The sequence below is a fragment of the Tenrec ecaudatus genome, chromosome 18 (genome assembly GCF_050624435.1).
Source record: "Tenrec ecaudatus isolate mTenEca1 chromosome 18, mTenEca1.hap1, whole genome shotgun sequence".
Classification (NCBI taxonomy): Eukaryota; Metazoa; Chordata; class Mammalia; order Afrosoricida; family Tenrecidae; genus Tenrec; species Tenrec ecaudatus.
This window is the reverse complement of record NC_134547.1, coordinates 73606474-73630395: the sequence shown is the minus strand read 5'-3', so window position 1 is coordinate 73630395 and position 23922 is coordinate 73606474. Positions and strand designations below refer to the sequence as shown.

The 23922-nt window shown below is 57.7% G+C and overlaps 4 protein-coding genes across 9 annotated transcripts; 2 read left to right on the top strand and 2 right to left on the bottom strand.

Annotated features, from left to right (window-relative positions):
* Window positions 1-13: 13 nt before the first annotated feature.
* SPATA2L (spermatogenesis associated 2 like) lies at window positions 14-3795 on the top strand. The gene is made up of 2 exons (XM_075536966.1): window positions 14-1719; window positions 2391-3795. The coding sequence occupies exons 1-2, from the start codon at window positions 1417-1419 to the stop codon at window positions 3147-3149; spliced, it is 1062 nt and encodes a 353-aa protein (XP_075393081.1). The 5' UTR covers window positions 14-1416; the 3' UTR covers window positions 3150-3795.
* CDK10 (cyclin dependent kinase 10) lies at window positions 3771-10708 on the bottom strand. 6 transcript variants are annotated; one of them, XM_075536960.1, is made up of 13 exons: window positions 10561-10708; window positions 8288-8360; window positions 7787-7858; window positions 6942-7044; window positions 6693-6774; window positions 6299-6366; window positions 5858-5910; window positions 5701-5770; window positions 5214-5273; window positions 4894-5017; window positions 4671-4810; window positions 4403-4455; window positions 3771-4245 (listed from the first exon to the last, which is right to left on the bottom strand). In XM_075536960.1, exons 1-13 carry the CDS (start codon window positions 10645-10647, stop codon window positions 4130-4132), a joined length of 1101 nt encoding a protein of 366 aa, XP_075393075.1. In that variant the 5' UTR covers window positions 10648-10708; the 3' UTR covers window positions 3771-4129. The 6 variants fall into 6 exon arrangements, with proteins under 6 accessions (XP_075393075.1, XP_075393080.1, XP_075393076.1 ...); XM_075536965.1 differs by lacking the exon at window positions 10561-10708 and adding an exon at window positions 10346-10480; XM_075536961.1 differs by lacking the exon at window positions 10561-10708 and adding an exon at window positions 10040-10339.
* Window positions 10709-11610: 902 nt separating this feature from the next.
* SPATA33 (spermatogenesis associated 33) lies at window positions 11611-14418 on the bottom strand. The gene is made up of 3 exons (XM_075536752.1): window positions 14313-14418; window positions 13449-13640; window positions 11611-11807 (listed from the first exon to the last, which is right to left on the bottom strand). Exons 1-3 carry the CDS (start codon window positions 14416-14418, stop codon window positions 11611-11613), a joined length of 495 nt encoding a protein of 164 aa, XP_075392867.1.
* On the top strand, window positions 14342-23347 carry CHMP1A (charged multivesicular body protein 1A). The gene is made up of 7 exons (XM_075536554.1): window positions 14342-14483; window positions 16861-16880; window positions 17951-18028; window positions 18315-18461; window positions 21156-21284; window positions 21496-21683; window positions 21935-23347. Exons 1-7 carry the CDS (start codon window positions 14477-14479, stop codon window positions 21954-21956), a joined length of 591 nt encoding a protein of 196 aa, XP_075392669.1. The 5' UTR covers window positions 14342-14476; the 3' UTR covers window positions 21957-23347.
* The last annotated feature ends 575 nt before the right edge of the window (window positions 23348-23922 follow it).

Genomic DNA, 23922 nt, shown 5'->3' with positions numbered 1-23922 from the left:
CAGGCAAGAAGACCCAGCCACTGTCTCTGCTGACTGGGAGGCAGAATGGTGGATGAGGGGCTAAGGGGAGCATGAGCCTCCTGGGAGTCCTTAGTGGGCTATCGGGAATGAGATCTGAGGTCTTCACTGAGCTGAACTGTGGGACCAGAGCACTGGCCCAGAAGGGATCTCAGGAACCATTCCTCTCCCAGTGGGGAAACTGAGGCTTGGGGAGCCTCGATGTGGCCTCAACCTTTGCCTACTGGCCACCCTTGTGTTGGAGCAGTGGTGGCTTGGGGTTAGCTTCAGAGGAGAGAGGCTCCTTGGAGGGTAGCCCTACCATGGCCTCATGGGTGCTGGCATCTGGGCATCGAGGCCTTCCAGGGGGTGGGCTGTGGCGGGGCACTGAAGGTGCTTAGACCCCCCCAGAACTGGGTGATGGAGACAGTGTTTGGTCTCAGGGAGAGGGGCAGCAAACGCTGGCTCTCTACAGCTCATAACCCACATACCACCGACCTTAGGAACCTTAGGCAGAACCTTGGCCAGGTCAATCTGGTGGGCAGTAGGAGCGGCGCTGGTGGTGACCAGCCCCTCACTCCACACGGGTCAGCTGTTCATGGCAAGGGTGTGCCGAGCCAGGGGTCCTTCAAGCTAAACTTTCCCCAATGCTACACCTGACAGGTTGGCGTTGCCCTTCCCACGCCCCTATCCCCACATCCCCCGTAGCTGCTGGATTCCGAGTAAGCGACCCACAGCCCCTTGGGCAGCTGGCTGCTTCTGCTTCTTGAGCCTCCCCTTCGCCAGCCAATCTCCTCCAGGCCCATCCACACTGGGACAACCACGAGCTCAGGTAGCAGGTGCTCGGTGGGGCGGGGCTGCTGCGCTCCACCTCGGGGTCCACCCAGAGGCCCTGCCCTCCAGTCGGCTCCGCCCAGACAGTGCGGCCGAGGGGCGGTAGCTGACTCATGCCACGCCTCTCGCGTCACAGAAGGCGGAGCCAGCGCCCAGCGGAAGCGCGCCGAGGCTGAGCGGCTGCTGCTGTTCCGGGCCGCTAGGGACCAGCAGGGACGTCTCTAGCTTGCGGGCCTCACAGAATGGTCGGGTGGGCTCTGGGCTGTGATCCAGGAGGGCTCAGCTGAGGTCCCGAGCCTCCAGACAGGGGTGCTGCACATACAGAGGTGGGGCGCTCAACTTGTAGGAGCGGAGTCTCCAACTTGGGGAGGCTGTGGGTCCTAGGGGTCGCTCGGCCCGCGGGACCGGGTGTGAGGCACTGGCGCCGAGCCGCCCCCTCCGCCCCTTTACCCGGTGGTCCGTGGGGCGGGCACTCCAAGCTCGGGAGCGCTGTAGATGCCGGGCGGAGTGTCACCGCTGGAGGGTTGAGGAGGGGCTCTGCTGACCCGTGCGGGGTCCGGCCCCCCCACGCTCACTGGCCCCAGGATGGGCAGTACGTCACTGTCCGAGGACTACCGCCTCTGCCTGGAGCGCGAGCTGCGGCGCGGGCGTGCGGGCGTGTGCGGAGACCCCTCGCTGCGGGCCGTGCTCTGGCAGATCCTGGTGGAGGACTTCGACCTGCACGGGGCGCTCCAGGACGACGCGCTGGCGCTGCTCACCGACGGCCTGTGGGGCCGCGCCGACCTGGCGCCTGCACTGCGTGGCCTGGCCCGCGCCTTCGAGCTGCTCGAGCTGGCCGCTGTGCACCTGTACCTGCTGCCCTGGAGAAAGGAGTTCACCACCATTAAGGTAGGGGCGTCCCTCACGAGCTCAGCGCGTCCCAGGGACCAGCATGGAGTGTTAGGACAGCACCCCACTGAGGCTCGTGGTGGGTGGAGGGAGGGCTGGCCTTTAGGGAACCCCAGCTGTCACAAGGTCCCTGGAAAGGCACAGGGGAGGGGATTGAGGTCACCCTAGCAATCCGTCTCCCAGAGCCCCATCGATGGGAAGAAACTGAAGTGGCAGGGAAACACCAGGTTGGGGAGCACCTCCAGCAAAATGACTAGGAGCTAGGGGGAGATGCCCACCTGCTGCCAGCAAGGGGGGCAGGGTCACCCTGAGCTAATTCCAAAGAGTAGGGCAGATGATGTCACCAAGCACGTGGGCGAAGTACACCTCCGCTGGTTGCCTTGGCAGCGGCACCCTTTCTGGAAGTGAGAGTTGGAGCCTGCCGCTCCACACTGACACCTGCCGGTCCCAGGTTCTAAGACTTAACTCATTCAAACTGGAGCAGCCCAACTGTGCCAGATCCCACCCTGGGCAGGCACTGAGGTCCATAGTGGAGGCATTCATGAGGCGGGCCCTGTAGAGCCCCTGGCCCTTTCCCTCCCTGCTACAGGGCTTTGGGCCTGTCATCCTCTGAAATGGGCCTGGTTGGTGAGAAGGGGGGATGCTGCTGGTGACTAGCTCCTCCCTTGCAGACCTTCTCTGGGGGCTACGTGCACGTGTTGAAGGGGGCACTCTCTGAGGACCTCCTCACCAGGAGTTTCCAGAAGATGGGCTATGCTCGCAAAGACAACCACAGCCTGACCGTAACAGCACCAGCCCCTGCCAGCCAGCTGGTGCAGGTGGCCCTGGGCTGCTTCGCACTGCGCCTGGAGTGTGAGATCATGGACGAGGTGCTGGCAAGGTTGGGCACCAGCCTGCTACCAGCTGAAGCCCTGCTGGAGGCTCGGCGATCCAGTGGAGATGTGGCCTCCTGTGTGGCCTGGCTGCAGCAGAGGTTAGCCTCGCCCGGGGAGCCACCGCCTCTGCCCCCACGCAGCTCCCTGGCCGCATTTGGGTGCCCACTGGGCCTGTACCAGGACCTGATTGAGGACGAGATCTCTGAGGAGGAGAGCGCCACCTCAGCCCATGAGGAGCAGACCTATGAGACACCCCTCTGGGAACAGAGCGCCCAAGTTTGGGGCATTGGCGGTCCAGCATGGGAAGCCTTGGCTGACAGTCCGCCCTATGGGGCCCTGGAAGAGCAGCCAGAACCACCCCCCTTCTCCTTCCTTACTCTGCGCCAGGAGCTGGGCCAGCCAGCTGATTTTGCCAGTCCTGACGACTTCGCAGGGCACAACTGCTTGCGGTCTGGTGTGCTACAGCCATCCCTAGGCGAGCCACTGAGGAGGCGCCCATGGCTGTCACGCTCCCGAGCAGAAACCCTGGACGGTGCCCCTCGGGCCAGACCCTAAGCCCCAACAACAGTCTTGGAGCTCCAGGGGTGGATGGTGGTGCTATCAGGGCGTGGCCTCTGAAGGCCCGGTCTCCGCCCACCCTGGAGAGGCGCCTCCCAGGGTGACCAGGACTGTGGGGCCAGCAGGTAGCCTGTTCTCAGGAGCCAGCCCTAGGCCTGTGCATGCTGGGCAAAGAGCTCATCTGTCCTCAAGGGGTCTCTGTCCTCTGATGCCTTGTCCCCCAGCTTTGCATGCAAAGTCACACTCCGCCTTTAGGGCTGTAGTCTCCCAGATGGGAGACCTAGTGCCCTCCGGGCTCTCGGCCTCCCAACCTGCTGTCCAGGCGCTCACAGGGAGGGTAGTCATGGCTGAGAGGGGCACGAAGCCTCCACCCCTGGGCTGGCCCCACGACATTATCCTGACAACCAGGGTGTGGGGTCCCAGGCTGGAGGGGCACGTGGACATGTAGGTTACAGCTGTGAGCTTCAGAAAGTAGGTAAGCAGGTGCCTGTGGAAGTCCTTGTTCCCCTCACCTAGCACTGCACTCCTTCCTACCCAGCACTCTCCTCTCCCCTCCCTTGCTCAAGATGACCCTGTGTGGCACACAAACTACAACCTCAAGGACATTAAACGAGTGACTGCACCCACAATAGATTCTTTATCCGGAGTGGCTTGGGGACAGGAGCTCCCAAGACCATGCACCCAGTTTCCAGGCACTTTATTCTGTCATGACCAGACCCTGCCATTCAGCTCCCCACCCCCGGGTAGTCCTGATGCCTGGGGTCCCAAGAGAAGCTTCCATGGCTGTGGCCCCACAATGCATCCACTCGAATCTTCCACCTGAGGCAGACAGCAGCTGTCTCAGCAGAGCTGGGCAGCAGCAGACTGTCCCAATGGAGCCACCACACCTCAGGGCTGCAGGGGCTCTGCCTCATCCAGGGTGAGCTCTGTCCGTCTCCGAGCCCCTCTTATTCAAGGTGCTCCTGGTCTTGGGCTCCTCAGGGCCTGGCACGTTTGCTTGGCCCCTCAGTGGCAGTGGCAGCAGCAGTGGTGGCAGGGGCGGCCCGCTTGTTGCGGTGGTGGGGGAAGGTGGGCATCAGCTCTGGCTCACAGGCTGTGGGGAGAGACCTGCTCAGTGCCCAGAGACGAGGCACCCACCTGGACCAACCATGAACTGGGGTCTGCCTGACTGCCTCAGGGACAGGGGTACTCCATGAGGCTGTGGCCCCAGCACTTGCTGGAGGAAAGGGGGTGGGGTTGGGGGCACTTACGCAGGGGCTTCTCCTTAAAGTAGGAGCTCTCCAGGCAGTCCCCGGCTGTCGCCCTAGGAGCGGACTTGTTAAGAGCTTGTTCCTCTCATACCCCGCCTGCCCCGTCAACGCTTCTTCCCCATTCTCAGCCCCAGAGGAGGTGAGCGGAGACCTTTCACTGTGTCCCGCTGTGTGTCTTCATCCCCCTCCCCCCAAGAGTGCTAAGGACCACTCAGGGCTTGGCAGAACCCAACACGAGGGGCTAGGCAGGGCCAGCCAGGGTCAGCACCTCTTCTTGGGGTCATACATGAAGAGGAAGTTGAGGAGGCGCAATCCAGCCTCAGAGAGCCATGGGAACTTGTGCTTTAGGTTGTTGTAGGGCTGTCTCCTCAGGGTGTACTGGCCAGCCAGGGGCAGCTTTGAGAAGCCCTAGGGGCGGGGAGAGGTAAGAGTGATGGTAGCCCAGGGGCAACTGGACAGAGGATCCTGGATGGCAGGCTGAAGGTACGCACCGGCCAGATGTTTTCACTGGGTGTCCCCAGTAGCTGCACGATGAGGTCGGTCTGGTGGATCTCGGAGGAGCCTGGCAGAAGTGGTTTGTGGGCCAGCAACTCAGCCAGGATGCAGCCCACGGCCCTTGGGCAAGGATATGGGCCTTGCTTAGAGAGAGAGCCAAACACATACATACTCCACTGACATGCCTACCCAGGGCTGGGGCCACAGAGAAGCTGCTGTGCCCCCTAGGCTAAATCTAGGGTCTCTCTTCTCCCACTTCCCACTGAGCAAAGACCTTGGTTCCTAGGTGCCCCCACCCCATGGTCCCACTCCTCACCACATGTCGATACTAGTGGTCTGTGTGAGGGTTCCCAGGAGCAACTCAGGGGCTCGGTACCTGCAGGACAGAAAGCCCCCTCGTGTATGTCTCAGCTCATCTTTATGTCCACCCACCACCCGGAGCTAACTTCTGAAGCACTGCAGCCCTGCCCGGCTCTTGGGCCCATCTGCAGAGGGGAGGTAGGTACTCTGGATGGAGGATGGAGCGGGGGCCCGGCAACAGCAAAACCATCCTCTCAGCCTGATCTGACTTTGTTCCTGGAGCTGGAAATCATCTACGGAAAGTCTCCAGTCTCGCCAAGGCAGCCCCACCTCATGCCTGGTTGGATCATGCAGGTTTGGGATGGTTCCGCTGGTCCTGGGCCAGGGTGTCTCTGAAGTTTGGCAACCACAGAACCTCTTTGGAACTTCAGCCAGCCAGCCTCAAGCTACCCCTGTACCAGGTGCTCCCATGAGGTCAGTGACCACACTGCTCCGGAACTCACCACAGCGTGACCACCTTGGGGGTCATTGGTTTCACAGGGACCCCGTAGGCCCGGGCGAGCCCAAAGTCCGCTGAAATAAGGGGAGAAAGAATTCAGAAACCAGAGCCAGGCACCAGGCTCCCTGAGTCCATGAGAACATGCCAGGTACAGCACCTACCTGTCTTCACACAGCCCTTGTCTGTCATGAGCAGGTTGGAGACCTTCAGGTCCCTATGGGCAAGACGCAGTGAACACCTTATTGAAGGGGGAACCCATAATACAGTGGCAGTGATGCCCCTATTTGTCACATTGCATCTAACAACACTGCAGGGGACATACAGGTGTCTGAGACCACTTGACCGAGGAGACCCTCAAAGTCAAGGCATCTTTCCTCTCCCAGCCCCGCCTCTCCTCAGCTAACTGGCATGCATCAGAGGCCCTAGGAGGGGCCCTTCAGAGAGCCTGCGCTGTGGTACTGCTAGACGTCCTCCTCCTCCTCCTCATAAGGCCATAGGAGACCTCCCACTGCAGTGTGGCCCCGCTACCCTCCCCAGATCACAGACCCATTTCCCACCCATGCAAATATCCCAACAAGTCCCCGGAGTCCCATTGGGCCCACCTGTGGATGACAAAATTCCTGTGCAGGTACTGGAGGCCCCTGAGCACCTGCAGAGTGATACACTTGACCTGTGAGACAGAGGTCACAAGTCAGAATGGGCTTAGGGACAACTGTGGCAGTCGCTACAACAGCCTTCGGGGATCCCGGGTCTGTGTCTGGTGGGGCTCAAGCACAGACGGAGGTGCTAAAAGCCCTAGCTCCGGAGCGGGGGCCTGGAGTGCTCCTGAGCACCCACACCTCACCACCTCCAAACCTCACCACACCCACCAGAACTCACCAGCCCCCTTTTGTGATGCCCCTGCACTAGGCTTATCGAGACACTGGGAACCACGCTGGCACAAGTGTGTAGAGGAACTTTCACCATTAGCAAGAGCTAGTGGAGCCCTCTCCTCACCTGGGCCTCTGAGAAGGGCGTTGGCATATTTTCCAGGAGGCTGGCCAGATCCTGTTCACAGTAACCCATCACAAGGAAGATGCTGGAAGAGGAGACATGCAATGCCAACTACCCTGCCCAATGGGGGCAAAGGCCCTTTCCAAATCTGAAGGTGCAGGAAGATGGGAGGGGGCCGTCTCAGGGTGCAGGGAAGGGAAGAGGCTGGAGCCCGAGGCTAGAGGGGAGGGGCTGGAGGGGGAGGCTGCGCACCTCTCTAGGTGGTTTCCTACAACCACCTCCTTCAGCTCCACAATGTTGGGGTGGCGGAGGCGCAGGAGCAGTGTGATCTCCCGCAGACTGCTGATGGGGATCCCTGCGTCGCACACAGGGGCCGTGGTGAGCAGCGTGCCAACCCTCGCTGCTCAGCCTCCCGGGTTCTGGGTTCTGCCAACACTCACTATGAGAGCAGCTGCTGCCCCTCCAGCAGGAAAAGGGCGATCCCCACAAAGCCCTTCCTTCCCCATGAAATCAGCCCCCGGTGCCCTAGCCTGTGTAGGGCATGTGAACGGGGCAAGTTCACCTCACGACAACAGGGGGTGCCAAAGGGTGAGCAGAGGGGCATGACACACACTCAACCTAGGAGTGCCAGCAGGACTTGAGAGGGGTTGGCTGGGGGGACAAGGAAAGGGCAGGTTAAGGTCTTATCTCACTGTGCTTCACAGCACTACACACCTCACCAGCCTCGGTGCACTTCTCACCAGCCCACCCTCACTTCACTTGGCCTTACCCTCATCTGGGGCTTGCACCTCACCTCACCTGACCACACCTCTCAGCTCACACCTCACCACCCCTTACCGTACCTCAAATCCATGTGCCTCATCTCACGGCCCCTCACCGCACCTTCTCCACCTCACTTCCCTGAGCCCCTCATCTCACCGCGGGTGTGCCAAGGCTGGTGGGCAGGATGGGCTTGGCCAGTGGGAGCCCTCCCAGCCGGTCTGCAGGAACTCTTGGATGGGGGTTCCCAGAGGTCTCAGCTCTGAGCAAACCTTTGAGTGATTTAACACAATTCAGTCCCCACTGTGAGGTCCTGGCCGGTCTCAACCCCAACTCACCATCCTTCTCTTTGTCCATCCGCACCTTCTTCAGGGCAACGACTTCATCTGTCTGGGTGTCCCGGGCCCGATCTGGAATGAAAGCCCACATGCAGATAGCAGAGGCCACCCCAGTCCCCTCATGACCTCCCTCGTGCGACACACTGCCCCCAGGCAAGTCAGAGCTCTGGTTCTGGCCAGATAAAGTTCTGCTTCTGTCTCTGGCCAACCCTGATGCCCAGCGGCACTCCTGCTTCACTGGGTGACAGTACCCCTATCCCACTGCTGCATGCTCCCTGACTGTCTCCTGACTTGAGCTGGCCCTGTGCCCAGTGCTGCTTTTACCCAGGATGTTGACCATTAGCTATGGGAGGGGCGTCTCATGACCAGGATGCAGATCTGTCTGCCCTCCTCATGGTGTCTGGGCACAAGTCTCCTCTGGTCCTACCACAACTGCTGCTACTGCAACACAGCCTCGCCCCAGACACACCAGACCCCAGAGCCACGGCTCCAGCCACTCACAGACAATGCCATAGGTGCCTTCCCCGATCCGGTTCAGCTTCTCGAACTCTTTCACGCTCCGACATCGTCCCAGCTAAAAGAGAGAGACATGCTGCCCTGCTGCCGGGGAGTGGGGGTCTTGCAGCTGACGGAAGCACTGCAGAGGGGTTATCACGTCAGCTGCACCAAGAAGCTCACTCATGGTTTTAGCATGACCCCTCCCTTTCCATCCCATGGTCTAGAATGGCATTGCCCACAATAATGGCCACTGGTCACGTGTGGGTATTTAGATAAAGACTTTTAATTCCCGTTACCCTAGCCACATTCAAGTGATCAAAGGCACATGTGCCTTGTGGGAGCCGCACTGGACAAAGCAGAAGACAAAGCACGCAGGTTTGCTATCTTAGTGGCCCTCTGCAGGTGGAAAAGGTCCAAGGCCTCCATAAGGCGTTTCACAACTGCAGTGGACACGCTCCTGTGGCCGAATTTTAACTGTCCCCACATTCACACACTGTCAAGGGCATGTGGGCACCAGCTGGTGGCCCTATTTCCCAGCCTCCCTTGCAGTTAAGAGAACCCATGTGACTCAATTCTGGCCAGTGGGATAAGAGCCAGGTGACACCTGTAGCTTCCAGATTCACAGAAGCTGAGTGACATAGGCTCTCTCTGATCTAGAAGCAAACAGGGATTTAGAGGTGTGCATGGAGTAGTAAGAGAACAAGCACCTGCCCCTCCCTGTGGAAAACAGCTGCCTACCTCTGAAGTTGAGGAAGAGAGGTCTGTTCTGCCTGAGCCACTGGGTTCTGGGGGGTTTATACTAGCAGAAGGAGCCCTGTTTGCATAGTGGTTCCACACTGAGCTAACTGTAAGATCAGAAGTTCAAAACCTTCAGCCCTACCTCAGAAAAAAGATGTTTTCTACTGCCCTACGCAGTATGAGTCTGAATCGACTCAACAGCTCCACCAAGTGGTGCATGCAGAAAGACACAGGCCTTGAGCATTCTGAAGTCTTGAGATATATGCTGCAAAGCTTCGTCTCTCATCTCCTGCTTCTTATGGCCCCTAAATGCCACTATGCCACTTCCTGATGTTGACCCCAGGGGACTGACAAGGACAGAACAGGGACTTTTTTGCCTGCTAAATAGGAATGAACAGAGGACCTGCGAGAACAGGCTTGGCAAGCCTGTTAACCTTGATGGCTGGTCCTCACGAATAAATACCCTGACAGTACTGTTGGTGGAGAGACATCCGAAAGCATGCTGACCCAGTGCCAAAGCTGAGAGTAAAATCAAGACTCGAGGCCAGGCTGACCAATTAGAAAGTTGTGTGACCATCTGCAGCGCTTCAGCACCCACTCCCCTTTGCTTGTGCTTTTAGAAATAACCAGGATCTCCCTTGTCTGAGATCTCCAGAGGGCCCACGCACGTCATTGCTTATGAAGTGATCCTATGCTTGCACAAGGCTGTGGCTTAAATGTGTGTTTTCCCTCTGAACCTTTACAACCCACACAAGTCTGGAACTTGCTAGCTACCCCAGGGACAACAACCCAGCCACTCAACTTCACAGATCCGAGGTCTTACCCTTTACTGGCTGTTTCTCACATTCCCTTTCTCTGTGGGGGTCTCCTGCTCACACGGGCTCACTACTACCGCACCATCCCTACATATCCAAATCCTACTTACTCCCCTGGACCAGCAGAAATGCTACTTTCGCCAGGTTTTTCCCAGAACGCCCCCCACCCCCGCGGGATTTTTCGGCAATTCCCCCGTCCTACCACACAGCACAGCAGGGGTCCTGCCTGGTCTGAGAGCCCATTCTCTGCTCCCACTCACGGAGCCTACTGCTTGACAGACCTCCTGTCGTCCACTCTGCTCACGGACGCTACTCCACGGTGCTGTGGCCCGAGCAGCAAGTGCTGCAAATGCAATCCAGCGCCCGGGACCCAACTCCTGGGTGGGCTTGGGTCAGAGCTTCACCTCCCTCGACTACAACAGGGGCTGTAATGGCGCTTGCGGCAGAGGGAAGCAGAAAGGCCCAAATACGGTATCACTCCCACCGCGCCGGGAAACGGAGCTGCCACCTCACTGCGGGCCAGCGGGTCCTTTGCACAATTTCCTCCCAGAGGCGGCGCCCCGACTGGAAGCGCAGCACCAGGGTCCGCGCCCACTGCGAGGCATTCTGGGACGGTCGTGCCCACCCGGGCCGGAAAGGGCGGCGCCGAGCACCCCTGCGCGCTTCCGCCCAGCCCGGCCTCCGGCCAGGAGGGCCAGTAGCCCAAGCGGCTCCCCGTCGCACCCTGTGTTCCGGAGGCACCGTGAAGAAGCCTTCCTTCCGTATGCACTTCAGACGGATCGGCTCCGACTCCAACTCCGGCTCGCCCATGCTCCGCGCCAGCCCTGCTGCGGCGTGCGCAGGCGCAGATGGCGTGCCCAAACGCCGCGGACAACCCACTTCCGGGACGTCCCCCCCTTACAACGGTTACCAGGGGAGCCTCCCACTTCCCGGAGTACCTCCGCGCTTGGTTTGCCTGGAAGTATTCGAACCTCCCGCGATTGGCTTTGCGAAAAGCGCTGAGAAGTTGTGCGGAACCACGTGTGTGGGGGTGTGTACACAAGCCCATGTGTACGTATGTGATGTACGCACAACTGCTGCCCAGGGTGGTGGGAGGCAGGCTCTCTGGGGCTGGCTAGCCAGTCTGTAACTCTGTTGAGCACTGGCCCCCCTAGGGGACATTGGCTCTCCATACATCAGCAGCCTGGGCACACACGGAAGCAGAGAAGCTAAAGAAGTGTGTTCAAGGGCATCAGATTCCAGCCCCCCCAGGGGCTCCCCACTCCAGAACAGTGCTAGCATGCTACCTGCAATGTTCTTGGTGACATGGCTGCCCCACAGCACACCCCACATTCTTTGTGGGGTCCGTTAGTACTCTGGGTCAGGCCACAGTAGAGCTGGGGGCCCACTGCACTTCTCATCCAAGGACAGTACACCGTAAAGTAGGGCACAAACCTCCAGCACACAGAGCCAAGGATGGACGTGGCCTGCCTACTAGCCTGGGGATCAGCACCTGAGCTGGCCCCACCCATCCTTCATGGTAGCTGAGGCCTGCCAGTGGGCAGGAGGCACTCAGGCTGCCCACCTCCATCCCCCTCACCCCCAGGCTACATGCTGCTCCTGGACAGGAGAGGCTAAGCTGGGCCTTGAGAGGCCACTTGCTTGCCTTGAGACATTGGTAGCCCCCTGCAGGATGGGCAGCCCTCCTGCCATTGTAGCTGAGAGGAAGCCCAGCCCAGCCCAGCCCAGCCCTTCGTCGCCGTGTCAGTAACTACCGGCCACCGAGGCGTGTGTTTATTCCAAGTCTTCAGGATGGTATGCATCCACTGTGCTGGGGTTCCTGTGTCGGGCAAGGGGCCCATATGTGGCATACTCCTTGATGGTCTTTGGCTCGACTTCAGGGGAGTTGAGGGTCTCATTGGAGGCACTTGTGATGACAATCTGTGGGATGGAGCTGCTCGTCTTGCTCAGTTTTGCAGGCCTAGGTTTCTCTAAAAGGGAGAGATCATCAGGGTTTACTATCACGTGGGTGTGCGGCAGACCTTCTGTCCTGTGGACAGCTGCTGTCTTTAGGGCCAAGGAGAGGAACAAGCTGCATGAATTACATAGCAGGAAAAGCTGGAAGCAGCCACAAACATACCTGGACACCCAGAGCAAGAGACCTTCTTGGTCACCAGGTCATTAGTAAGAGCCTCTTCCGAGGAAGAAAGCAGGAAACACAGACACACACACACCCGTCTGTGACCAGCTGGCATCAGGGGGGCAGACACAGGAATTGAGAGGACATGTTGGTAAGAAAGTCAGGGATCAGTGTGCAATTCCCAGAGGATTCCAATGGTGCTGAAAGCTCTCTCTACAGAACTTTATGGCCAGCAGGCTTTAGAAGTGGACACATCTGTTACTGGCCACTTTTTTCCTTAAATGTTTGAAGGTTACAGGAAATGCACAGGACCTGTGAAAACCGAGCATGTTGAATGTTATAAAGGACAAAAACCCCACCCCCCAAAAAAAAGACAAACGCCCCTGAGCTTCTTCATGCTGGTGCTCCTGAGGGGCGAGCACTGTAAGGGTCTGGGGTACCACCGTGGGCCAACTGGCTGCACATGTGTGGGTATGTCAGAGATAAGATAGAGGTGGTGGGATGCTCATGGTCACATGAATTTGACAAACATGCAGCCATGCTGGTGATGTTGTACAACTTGCTTTGTTGCTCACTTAGTACCCACGAGGCCAATTACGTAGCTGGAAATGTTACAACACATAAAAAAAGTAGAATCCTATCCTGAGAACTCCTTAACCCAGCTCCCATCATGACTTTGTCCCTCTGAGTGTCTGCTTCATTTGGTGTGTTTTCCCTTTGGTATTGTAGTGCAACCCCCAGACAGCACACAGTTACACCAGAAATATTGCAGCGTATGTCTGTCAGATAAGGATTTTGTTTAAAGACATCTGCAAAGACATCATTACACCTAAGCACATCAACAATGGTTCTTCGCTTATTCCCAATCTGCTGAGCTCAGCCCCACACTGCCTGTGGTTGGCATAGCTTCTCATCTCTTTGGAAAAGCCCCTGCTTTCTCACAAGCAGTTTGAAACACCACATGCTCTTCAAGAGCACAGGGCCTTCTGCTCCCATAAAGAACCTCGGAAATGCAGAAGGGCAGTTCTAAACCCTATCCTTCAAAGTCCTGATGAGCCGGAGTCCACTTGATGGCCGTGAGTTTGAGTTATTTGTTAAAGAAATTGGTTCACTTTTCCAACAGCATTTGCAACATGCTGGTCCCACTGTGTCCTACCTAGTTCTTCTCTCACCTGCTCCCTTCGGCACTCTAGCTACAAACCTTCTCCCAGGTTGAGCTCCAGTCCAGTTGGGGGTGCTGAGAGGATCACAAGGACACTGAACACAGCCACCCCTCCCGGCTTGATGGTTTCTTGCAGGCTCCTCCCTGTGACCAGTGGCTGTGAATGCCATCTGGAGACTCGCCTGAAGTTGAGGAAGCTGCCCTCAAACGTCCTAAATCATTAGCTCCTTTGTCTCTGCTACTAGTACCATCACACGGGTCTTAGAAATAGGTTGCCAAACTCCTATTAGTGTAAGCCTCAGGTTCTGCCCCCCTCCAAGTGTCCCCTACCTTCAATCTCCAAAGAAGCAGAAGGCCCTTGGCGTCTGGGTGTCACTTTCCTCTGGTAGGGGGCCTCTGAAGACCTAGGGGGGGTGTCTTGAGACTTCCTATCTGCCTGCCTGGCCTCAGGGGAGGCCCTCTCCAGCGGCTTCTCCTTAGATTTGGGATTGGAATAGGCAGTCCCCTTCCTCTCCGCTTCACCTGAAATATATGGACAGACTATGGTTTACTGAGTCCAAGGCGACGGGTCCCATCTTCCTGCAGCTGCCTGTCTGGGTCCAGAATCACAAACACAGGTCATTCTTTGCCCATGTGTACGTATGTGATGTACGCACAACTGCTGCCCAGGGTGGTGGGAGGCAGGCTCTCTGGGGCTGGCCAGTCCGTCTGTAACTCTGTTGAGCACTGCCCCCCAGGGGCCATTGGCTCTCCATACATCTGCAGCCTGGGCACCCACAGAGGACTGAAGTGCGGAAACGCTTGCGCCAGACTAGGAGCTGGCCCCTGCAGATGGCTCAACGTACGGTATGGCAGCTGTGGGGTCACTTGTACACGGTCCGGAGTCCATCCACTTTGCATCTGCGGCGACGGGCCCGCGGGTCCTGGCTCGTTACCTTGGTTGGCTTTCTGTTTACTTTTGGAAAGTCCCATAGGTGAGCCCGCAGCCCTGGCGCCCGCGCAGGTCGAGTCCCTGCACTTGCGTTCTGCGCGGGCGCCAGCCCCTTGTGACTCACAAAGGAGACCCTCATCCTGGGCCGAAGGGTGGCAGGAAGCCCGACGCCGGACGCAGGTCACCACGGCAACGGCTCCCACTCCCTCCCTCCTCCCACTCTGCGCGCCCCCTGGCGGCCCGCGGGGGAGCAGCCCGCCCACGTGACGGCACTCCCGCCACGGGCGGGACCAGGCCGTGGAACCGGAAACGGAACGACAGCCCGGAAGTCCTCGCTGAGCGGAGCTGTAGTAGGAGAGACCGTCGCATACTCGATCCCTGCCTCGTCCCTCTCTCGTTAGAGGGGCGCCGCCGCCCAGCACTGGCCATGGACGGTAAGAGGCCCGCGCGCCCGATGAAAGCCGGAGATGGCACCTCCTCTTCCGCTGCCAACCGTGGGGCCGTGGGGAGGGTTCTGGCGGCCATCCGACGGCTCACAGCGACGTTTTCCCCCCTCGGGCCTCGATCTCGGGCCCCGTCGTCAACCCCAAGCCCCGCCCCTCTCCCCCAGCCCGCGGGAGCTCGGGCCCGGGGGGACCGGCGACGTTGCCCAGCTGGCCTTTGGGCCTCGGGAATGTAGAGTCAGAGGGCAGCCGAGGAGGGAGACGGGTGCGGCCGGTTGGCCCTGCTGTCTCAGCAAGGGTGACAGGCACAGCGCTCCCCGAGAGCGTCAGTGCACCCCCATTGGCTCCACGCACCTGCTTACTGAGGGCACAGGCCCCCTCCGACTGCCTGCTCAGTGCTCACGGCTTGGGGTTGTGCCTGGAGAGGAGCCAAAGAGCCGAAAGTCAGTTGTATAATGAAGGTGCCTGTGTTTGCGAAAATGAGTTGGACAGCCGCGGTAGAGGGATACCTCGTGGAACGTACAAAGCTGCACACCCCTGTCGTGTCATAAGGGTCACATCCAAACTGCCCCAGAAAGAAGAAAAAGATGCCACCCTACTCTCCGCTCCTAGGAAAAAGTATGTGCTGCGCATGGCCGGGCTTCTTGTTCCAGAGTTCACTCCACTCTTGAGGCAACTTGTCTCTGACCCGTTTTCTCCAGGGTTAGGTTTTGCCCTAAACTTCTTGCTCTGCAGAGTAAGTTTGTAAACCCCCTGCACCTCTATTTTGGTTTTCATTTCCTCATCTGGTTAATGTAATGAACACTTTGAAAACATAGGTGTCCCTGACGCTGCAGGTCTAAGGGCAGCAGGAGAGTCGCCTCCCTGCTGTGCCATCCATGGACCTTTGAGAAGAGATAGTCCTTGGGCACACATGAGAGCTCTTCCTAAGTGTCACTTTCAGATCTGCATCGGAAGGCCTAATAAGTACATCTGGTGGTTCTTCAGCCCTGCGGGGTTGCTATGAATCGGAATAGCCTGATGGCAGTGACGGAGTACAAGAAGGAACCCTGGGAGCATCATAGGTTAGCCACCAGAATACTCACAGCACGGTCATTGGTCAAACTCACAAAGATGATGTTGTCTGCATCCTTGTAAAATTGAGAGCAGGGGTTCTCCACCTTCCTTCCAGACAGTTCCTTATGCGGTGGTGGCCCCCAACCATAAAATCATTTTCATTGCACCTTCATCACTGTCATTTTGTTAATGTTATGAATCGGGCGACCCCTGTGAAAGGGCCATTGGACCCCCAAAAGGTGGTGACCCACAAGTCGAGATCCACTGATTTTAGAGTCACCCTGAGATCAGAAGAACTAGATGGTACCTGGATCCCACTTTCAACTCTTCTCAAAGGTAGCACATTAGAAAGGTCCTTGACAGTAAGAGAAAAAGGTGGAACAAAACTCATCCACGAAGATCAGGCAGCCTGATTGGACAGAGACTGGTGGGACCCCTGAGACTAGTCCTCCAACACTGCGGAGCAGGTCTCCTCTGCTGTGGGGTTACTGGGTCAGAGCCAACTCAGTGGCAGGGAGGTTTGGCGCAAGAAAGGTTTGGAACCTCTTCTTAGTGATTTGGAAGCTGCCCGGGCAGCAAGTGAAGGTCCCAGTCGGATCTGTTTTGAATCAAGGTTGGTTCAGGGAACCCCAGTGGCACAGTGGTTGAAAGTGCTTGCCTGCTAACCCAAAGGTTGGTGGTTCAACTCATGGCAGCAGGCTTCGGTCAAGAGCGCAGCCTTGGACCCCCTGGGGGGATGTCCTTCTCTGGGACTCCATGAGTTGGAATGGGCTCAGCGGCAAGGGTTGTGGTTTGGGTTTTGAGGGATTCGTTCAGTTAAAGTAGGGGAACTTCCAGAAGCTTGAAAGGGCAAGTCAGAGTTGTTGGGAAGGACTTTTCTATAAAGAATAGCGGGAAGGAGCAGAGACCCCTGGGAGTTGGGGAGAATTTTGCAGGTCCTTTAAAATGGCGAGAAAGACTGGGCTTTCTATTCCCTAACGAGTCAGAATCTCACAAGGGCAGCTTGGACCTCGTCCTACGGGGTTGCTGTGAGTCGGCATTGACTCGATAGCAGTGAGTTTGGTTTTGGTTTTTTGGTAAAGGAGCCTTGACTGGGAGGATCACAAGTGAATGAGTGCCATGTCCCTTCCCGAATTCGCGACAAGTGAAAAAAAACCAGAGGCTCGAGGACCCCATGCACCTGCCATAGTGCTGGCCCCTGGAGGCCTGGTCACCCTGATGGGGCCCTGCTTCTGCCCACATAGCTGGGGCCACAGAGACGCCATGTGGTAGAAGTCTCTCAAAGCCTCACAGGTGTCTTCTTCTGTTGCAGATAACCTGTTCCAGCTGAAGGTACGTATCGAGTCCTCCTGTGATGGATGAGGAGGAGTCCTGTATTATCGAACGCAGAATGGGACAGACTGGCAGCCGGCTGACCGACACCGTGCCCCTCAGGGGCTGACTGCCTGAGAGGGTCAGCGAGATGGCCGATGGCACCTGTGTCTCAGGCAGTGGAAAGCAGATGTAGTCGGCTGGGTTGTCTGTGACGCAGGTGTCTTCTTGGCTCCACCAGGCCTGCAGAAGCTGCCCCCCCACCCCCCACTGCCACACTTGAAGGAGAGTGCTCTCTCGGTCACTGCTGGGCCTCAAAGCTGTCTCACTGACCAGTTCCCCAGGGCCCCCAGTTAATCATTCTCATTCAGCTTCTGAGTACCTGGCCAGGCCCGAGGCCACAGCCTGGCCCATAGGAGGGCACAGCACTGTTGCTGACTGCCTGTGCCCCCTCCCCAGGCTCCATCAAACCAATACCTGCTTTGAGGGCCCCGGAGGATCGGGGGGTGGGGGGGGGGAGGCGGGGCAGTGCTGTACTCCACAGGCTGCTCACGTGTACCCACCACTGGGATTCTTTATTCTAAATACCACAGGCCGGAGTGGCCATGTGGGTAGACTTGGAGAGTTTGGAGGAAGACGACGACGTGGATGTAGCCGATGTTGACATAAAAATTGCTCCTGTTTTTAGCTACCAGGAGCTCATGGGTAGCCTGAGTGGGCTCAGGTGGAGCCTCATGGGGGCGGGAAGTTTGTTCTTCAGAGGAGGGGGTGGGCAGGAGACATTCTTCTGGTGCTCTGTGGCACCACACTAGATGTGGTCCCTTCTGAGGTCAGCAGGCCGTCCAGGGAGGAGAGCTAAGGACGCCGCCCAGCCCAGCATGGGGGGCAGGATGTACTGGGAAGGTCCCCCTTCTAGGGTCCATGCTGTAGCCTGCACAGCACCCTTGTCTAGTGAGCTGGGAGTCCATCTCTCCCCAGGCTGACGTTCCAACAGCATGTTTAAGGGTGTGTGGGGGCAAGAGATTGGAGAACCCCTGACCCCCGGACAGCCTCAGTGCCCAGGCCTCTGACCAGCGCGGGCCTGCCCTCAGTTCACAGCAAAGCAGCTGGAGAAACTGGCCAAAAAGGCGGAGAAGGAGTCCAAGGCGGAGCAGGCCAAAGTGAAGAAGGTGAGGTGCAGCCTGGGCTTGGGAGGCCTGTGTTCCCGCCCTGTCCCTGGACTGTCTCCTCTGGGCGGTGTGGTGATGGTCTCAACAGGATTTCCAGTGGCCCCTCTGCAGCTGGTGTGGGAGTGACTCTGCCTCATGGACCCTTCTAGGTCTAGGGGGCCCTGGCATTTCCCAGCGAGTGGGACACGGTGGCAGTCAGGGCCAGCCCCTGTGGGAGAGCCCAGCAGATGTGAAGACCACCACCAGCTTGCTCCTCCCTCCCAGCTGGCATTTCCCTGCACTCCAGGCCCTGCAGCAGAAAAATGTGGAGTGCGCACGCGTGTACGCCGAGAACGCTATCCGTAAGAAGAACGAGGGGGTGAACTGCCTGCGCATGGCCTCTCGAGTGGACGCCGTGGCCTCCAAGGTCCAGACAGCCATGACCATGAAGGGGGTGAGTGACCAGGACAGGGTGGCTTGGTATCAGAAGGCGAGCGGCGGGACCCTTTCGAGGCACTAGCAGAACCCGTAGCACCCTTTGGTCTCTGGGGGTCCCTACGTGACTACAGGGAGCCGGCGCACAGCCTCAGTGCCCCTGAGCTTGGGGCGGCCTGCTCCCTGGGTCCCAGGCCCTCAGAATGGGTTGCAGCAGCCCCTCCAGGGGAGGAAACTGGCACAGGAGGCTGGAGGGCCCATCCTGGGCAGCCCCACTGCTGATTGAATTCTGATCTCCAAAATGTGTGGTGTCAATCCTGACCTCAGTGCCCATGGATGTAATCTCACTCAGGAACTGGGTTTTTCTTGGTTAGGTTCTGGTTTTGGGTTATCCTAATGGGCAGGATGAGGTTGGGCGTTTGTGTTAGTCTGGATACTTTAGAGAAACAAATCCAAAAAAAAAAAAAGAGAGAGTTTTATGTAACGGTTAAGTGTGAATCAAGAAAACATCCCAACCCAGTGCTGCCCAAGCCCACTAGTCCAACATTAACCCATATGTCCAACACCAGTCCACAAAGTCCTCCTCCATCTCACAAAGCAGACGCAATGATGCCGACTGCAGGAGGAAAGCCAAGTCAGTGAATGTGTAAACATCGCAGTGCTGGCAGGGGTCCCCACACGGGTGCTCCAGCACCCAGGGCTGCATCGGGGTAGGTCCACGTGGCTTCTCCTTGGGGATGTCTTGCAGGAAGTCAGACTTTCCAGCTGAAGCTGGGAACTGCTAAGGCAGCTGCACCCTGGAGGCTCACAGCCATTTATCCGTCTGCCTTTCAATTAACCCCACATGTGTTTATTGGCCAGATTGGCACAATAAACGAACTCCCTCAGTGTTCTTCAAGTCATTCTCTTTAGAGATCCAAGAGAATAGACAAGGCAGAAGAGAGAGAATTGCCCAGACTCATGGAGATCTCCCAGGACCAGAAAGCAATAACTGAGGCGACAAGGACCTTTCTCTCCAGGGCTTTCCCCTGGAGCTGCCACCCTGAATCTGGACCTCCAACCTAGACTGGGAGAAAAGGCTTCTCAGTTGGTTAAAGCTCTTGGAAGCTGGCAGAGTGCTCAGGTGCCTTGTAGTAAAAGGTGGGGCCTGGGAGGTTTAGTGGTTATGCTAACCACAAGGTCAGGAATTCGAAACCACCAGCTGCTCCTCGGGAGAAAGATGAGGCTTTCTACTCCAATAGTATCTGGCTCAGAAACCCACAGGTCAGTTCCCCACTGTCCTAAGGGTCAGAATGGACTCAGAGGCAGTGAGGTGAACTGCAGCCGATAGTGCAGAGTGCTCTGAAGAGACGGTCGGGAACACTGCAGGGTCAGAGGCCTCTCCAGTGAGCTCAGCGGTGAAGAGAGGCACCCAGCACCAGCAGACTGTCGGCGTGCTCTGGGGAGGCTTCAAAAGGAAGCAGTGAACACATGATTGATGGTGTTGGAAGAGTGGTGTTTGGATGCAGTGGTGAAGATCTTGTGGGCAGTACTTCAAATGTTTGGTAGAACATAGAACTTGTAAGTGATGAACTGAAGTACTTGACTGAAGAGCTTCCCAAGCAAAATATTAAAGGGCCTGCATGGTTTTTTTCTTGTTGCTTATAATACACCTGGAGGACAGAAACCGAATAATGAACTGTGCAAATGAAAACAAAGTCTGAAGTTTTAGAAAATCCTGTGTACAAACTAAGGACATGTGTCCTACATTGCTCACCAAAGACATGGTGACATAACTCTTCGTTAAAGAAGGACAGCTGTGACTGATGGATAGACCCAACAGCAGACCCATCTGCTTAGTCCGGAGCAGGCAGAGGAAGAAGAAAGGGAGGGGACGCTCGCTGCCTCTTGGACTTTTCCGGGTAGGAAACAGACCAGAGGAGCTGCATTTGCTTGCCCTCCAAGAAGGGAAGGGCCATCTGTGGAGCTGCCTGGAGCTCAGCAGAGCTGCTTGAAGGAGCACCAAAGGGGGGTGGGCCCAGCCTCAGGACCTGCGCCCACCAGGATCCAAGCAGGCTGCTCATTCAGTGCTCCTGGGGACAAGACCATCCCCAAAGCCAAGGGGCTGGGGCTGCCATGTTTAAGGAGCAGACAGATGGCCGGGGCCTGCCAGGCCCTCCTGAACTAGGCAGTGGAGCCATCTCAGGCTGACGGAGCAAAGTAGTGTTCTCAGGGAGCTGAGTAGGTGGAGCTGAAGCCCAGGACCAAGGGAATTCTACTCAGTGCAGAGGACGTGGCCAGTCCAGAGGGCACGGCCATTGCCCAGATGGTCTGAGAGCGGGGGATTCTTTTCAGGCTTTGAGAGCTAATAGCAAGTGTCCACGGGAGCTTGACCGTGCTTGTCTGCCCTTTCTCTGGTCTGTAAGGAAAACATCTCCCTTGTCCTTGCCCCACATCGTGTTTCGGGATCAGATAACCAACATATAGCCTAAATTCACAGAGAAAGGGGGATTCTTTCTCAGGGTAGAGGATGCCTACTGAATGGAGACAGCTCAGAAGGTGAGTGTTGGAACTTGGAATTGATTTCAGACTGAGGACAATGTGATAGGCTAAATGCACGTGGCAGGAACCTGAGTTTTGGTTCTCAGAGAGTGGAATGTTACGGATTGAATTAGGCACTCTAAAAGCCTGTCCCCAAGATGCTTCCTGCCTCTAACCTCCTCCTCTATCCCAGGTGACGAAGAATATGGCCCAGGTCACCAAGGCCCTGGACAAGGCGCTGAGCGCCATGGACCTGCAGAAGGTTTCTGCAGTGATGGACAAGTTTGAGCAGCAAGTTCAGAACCTAGACGTGCACACATCGGTATGTGCTGCTGGCCTCAGTGGGGGAGGGTGGGGACATGTCCGGGGGAGATGTGTGGCCCTCTGCACCTGCTTCCCTCAGACCCCAGGCGGACATTGTTGCCTCTAGGTTTGAGGGTGGTAGAGAGAAGGGTGGAGCGGCTGTGGTGGTCAGTATGGAGGAGGGACCCCAGGCAGGCAGCTTTATCAGAGTGTGCCCCACTCCTCCTCAGGTGATGGAGGACTCCATGAGCTCGGCCACCACGCTGACCACGCCACAGGAGCAGGTGGACAGTCTCATCATGCAGATCGCAGAGGAGAACGGCCTGGAGGTCCTTGACCAGCTCAGCCAGCTGCCCGCGGGCGCCTCTGCTGTAGGCGAGAGCTCTGTGCGCAGCCAGGAGGACCAGCTGTCACGCAGGTGTGTGGCCACCAGTGGCTAGGGGAGTGATGGGGAGGGCGCCCAGGTGCTCTGGTGGAAGTAACCTTGGGAGGGATGGACATCCTTCCCAGAGCCTGCCTGCCTGTCCTGCTGCCACTTCGCCCCGGAAGGTGGTGCCGACACTGTGCACACTGGGCAAGTTGTACCTCAGTGGGAAGGGACATTGGTCCAGCAGTTCTCTGCAGCTCAGGTCCCTGCTGTCCCCAACAGCCCATTCTGACCTCTTCCAGGTTGGCAGCCCTGAGGAATTAAGGAGCCGCTGTGGATGGCCTCCCATCCTGGACAGCCTGGAGGGCGAACAAGGAATCCCCTGCCCGTATCTTCCTTCTTTCTGTCCACAGCCACCTCGGCTCCTCACACTGGCCTTGGCCTCTCTGCTGGGGCCTGTCCCTTAGTCTGGTGGTGGATTTACTAGTGTGAATTAGTACAAGCATCTGTGGGTGCTTACCTGTGACAAGGAATGACCACAACCCTTCAAGGTGGTGTCATTACCCCCCTGACCACAGGTGCAGGCATGCTGCCACCGGTCAGCACTCTCCTGGCTGCCCTGTCCACCAGGAGGCCTGCCAGAGTGTTCCTCGGCGGTACTCCCAGTGCTACCCACCTTCCTGGTGGCCTTCACAGTCTGGGCCCTCCCCGTACCATTCCAGCAAGAGAGTCGGGAATCGGGCAAACCCTAGGCTGCCCCGCCCATGGCCAGTGCCCCCTGGACAGCAGTTGGTGTGTACTGTACCTCCTCAGTAGGCCATCCCTTGGCGAGAGCCTCAGGGCTGCCCACACCCTGACCATGCTAGGTGTGCATGCTGTGTGAGGCCCTCGTCCCCCTGCCCCTGTTCCTGGGTGCCACGCCTGGTTATCCCGTGGGGTCTCCCTTTCCCATCTGTATAAGTAAAAGGGTGGCCCTCTGAGTTCCCCCCACCCCGTGGCTCCCGTCTGTGTGTCTGTCCCCAGGAGCCTTAGGAAATGTGGCCCTGCCCCCCCCCCCCAACCCACACCCACATCTCACCCTCCACAGCAACCTGTCAGCAAAGGAGCCGACAGGGGTTGCTGTGAGGCCGGGGGGCCCATGCTCCTGTGTTTTCCGTTTTCTGACGTTTCCGTTGTTTTTCTTGAAGCTTTCAGGGCTTTTTGTTTGTACTTTTGCCAAAATAGAAGAGCAGATGTCAGAGCCTGGGTCCCGCCTCACCCACCTGAGCTGAGGCTAGAGCCTCCCAGGCACCCTGGCTCTCTGCACAGCTCTGCAGACCCGCTGAAGGCAGGGTGCTCAGGCCATACAGCTATGGCAGTGACCTGGATGGTTCCCCGCATGGGGGATGCAGATGGGTGCCCTTGCCAGCTTCACCTGCAAAATTCACCCAAAGGAGTGGGCTCGCCTGCCCCTTTGACTTTTCTATAACCCCTGCTGTCTTCCCCTAAAATGCCACTGAAAGTGGACAGGCCCCTGGGGGTCACAAAGACAGTGCTTAAGGGGTTCAAGCCGTGGGGGACCTTGACCCCCAACTGTGAGGCTAAGCAGGTAGCTTGGTGGCTGTGAGCTGGAGGGAGGGATGCTGGGTTAACAGAGTCAGAATCTGCTGTTTTGGGACTTATTTCTTCCTTCACTTGGAAGTGACATTCAGATGACATAAAGGATGGAACACGCACTGCCTCTTAGTCGTCTCGCCAGCACCCCTGGGTGCGCCCTGGTTAACTACCAACCAGCCAGGCCGTGCTTGCTCGATGGCACTGGTCAGGTATGCCCTGGGACACCTTCCTCCTTAGGGTCCCCCAACCCAGATAGGACCTTGATCATTCCATTCACAACCTTGACGTGTTCCAGGAATGCCCCCTGAGATTCCACGTGGTCAGCTGAGATGGCGTGTCTGGAAGAATGTGATGGCTGGGCTTTAGAGCATGGGTTGGGGACAGCTGGGAGGAGGTGGGTTGTGGGCCATCGGGCTGGAACACCCCTTCCCCCATGGGCCATTCTGTCCCCAGGGCAGTCTTGTGCGCCCACCCCTACAGGCCCTTGAACACATCACAATGAAGTCCATCCAGCCAGTGACCCAGGTATAGTCGCATCTCAGGACCCCTGAGGGATGGTCTCCCCAGGAGTGCAGGCCACATGATGATGGGTTTTGTAGGCCCAAGAAAGCTGAGGCTGGCTGCTCCTGTAAAGATTCACAGCCTTGGGATCACCATGGGGGTCACTGAGCTGGAAGCGACAGTGGCAGTGGCC

Excerpts from the sequence above, each read along its gene's own strand:
- SPATA2L (XM_075536966.1), top strand. The coding sequence starts at position 1,417 with ATGGGCAGTACGTCACTGTCCGAGGACTACCGCCTCTGCCTGGAGCGC. Across the intron at positions 1,720-2,390 it reads AGGAGTTCACCACCATTAAG|ACCTTCTCTGGGGGCTACGT; the intron begins GTAGGGGCGTCC and ends CCTCCCTTGCAG.
- CDK10 (XM_075536960.1), bottom strand. The coding sequence starts at position 10,647 with ATGGGCGAGCCGGAGTTGGAGTCGGAGCCGATCCGTCTGAAGTGCATA. Across the intron at positions 6,775-6,941 it reads GTAGGAAACCACCTAGAGAG|CATCTTCCTTGTGATGGGTT; the intron begins GTGCGCAGCCTC and ends CTCCTCTTCCAG. Across the intron at positions 5,274-5,700 it reads CCCAAGGTGGTCACGCTGTG|GTACCGAGCCCCTGAGTTGC; the intron begins GTGAGTTCCGGA and ends TCTGTCCTGCAG.
- SPATA33 (XM_075536752.1), bottom strand. The coding sequence starts at position 14,418 with ATGCGACGGTCTCTCCTACTACAGCTCCGCTCAGCGAGGACTTCCGGG. Across the intron at positions 13,641-14,312 it reads CGTGGCGGGAGTGCCGTCAC|GTGAAGCGGAGAGGAAGGGG; the intron begins GTGGGCGGGCTG and ends CATATATTTCAG. Across the intron at positions 11,808-13,448 it reads TGCTTCTTTGGAGATTGAAG|AGAAACCTAGGCCTGCAAAA; the intron begins GTAGGGGACACT and ends TCTCCCTTTTAG.
- CHMP1A (XM_075536554.1), top strand. Across the intron at positions 18,462-21,155 it reads CAGCCATGACCATGAAGGGG|GTGACGAAGAATATGGCCCA; the intron begins GTGAGTGACCAG and ends CCTCTATCCCAG. Across the intron at positions 21,285-21,495 it reads ACCTAGACGTGCACACATCG|GTGATGGAGGACTCCATGAG; the intron begins GTATGTGCTGCT and ends ACTCCTCCTCAG.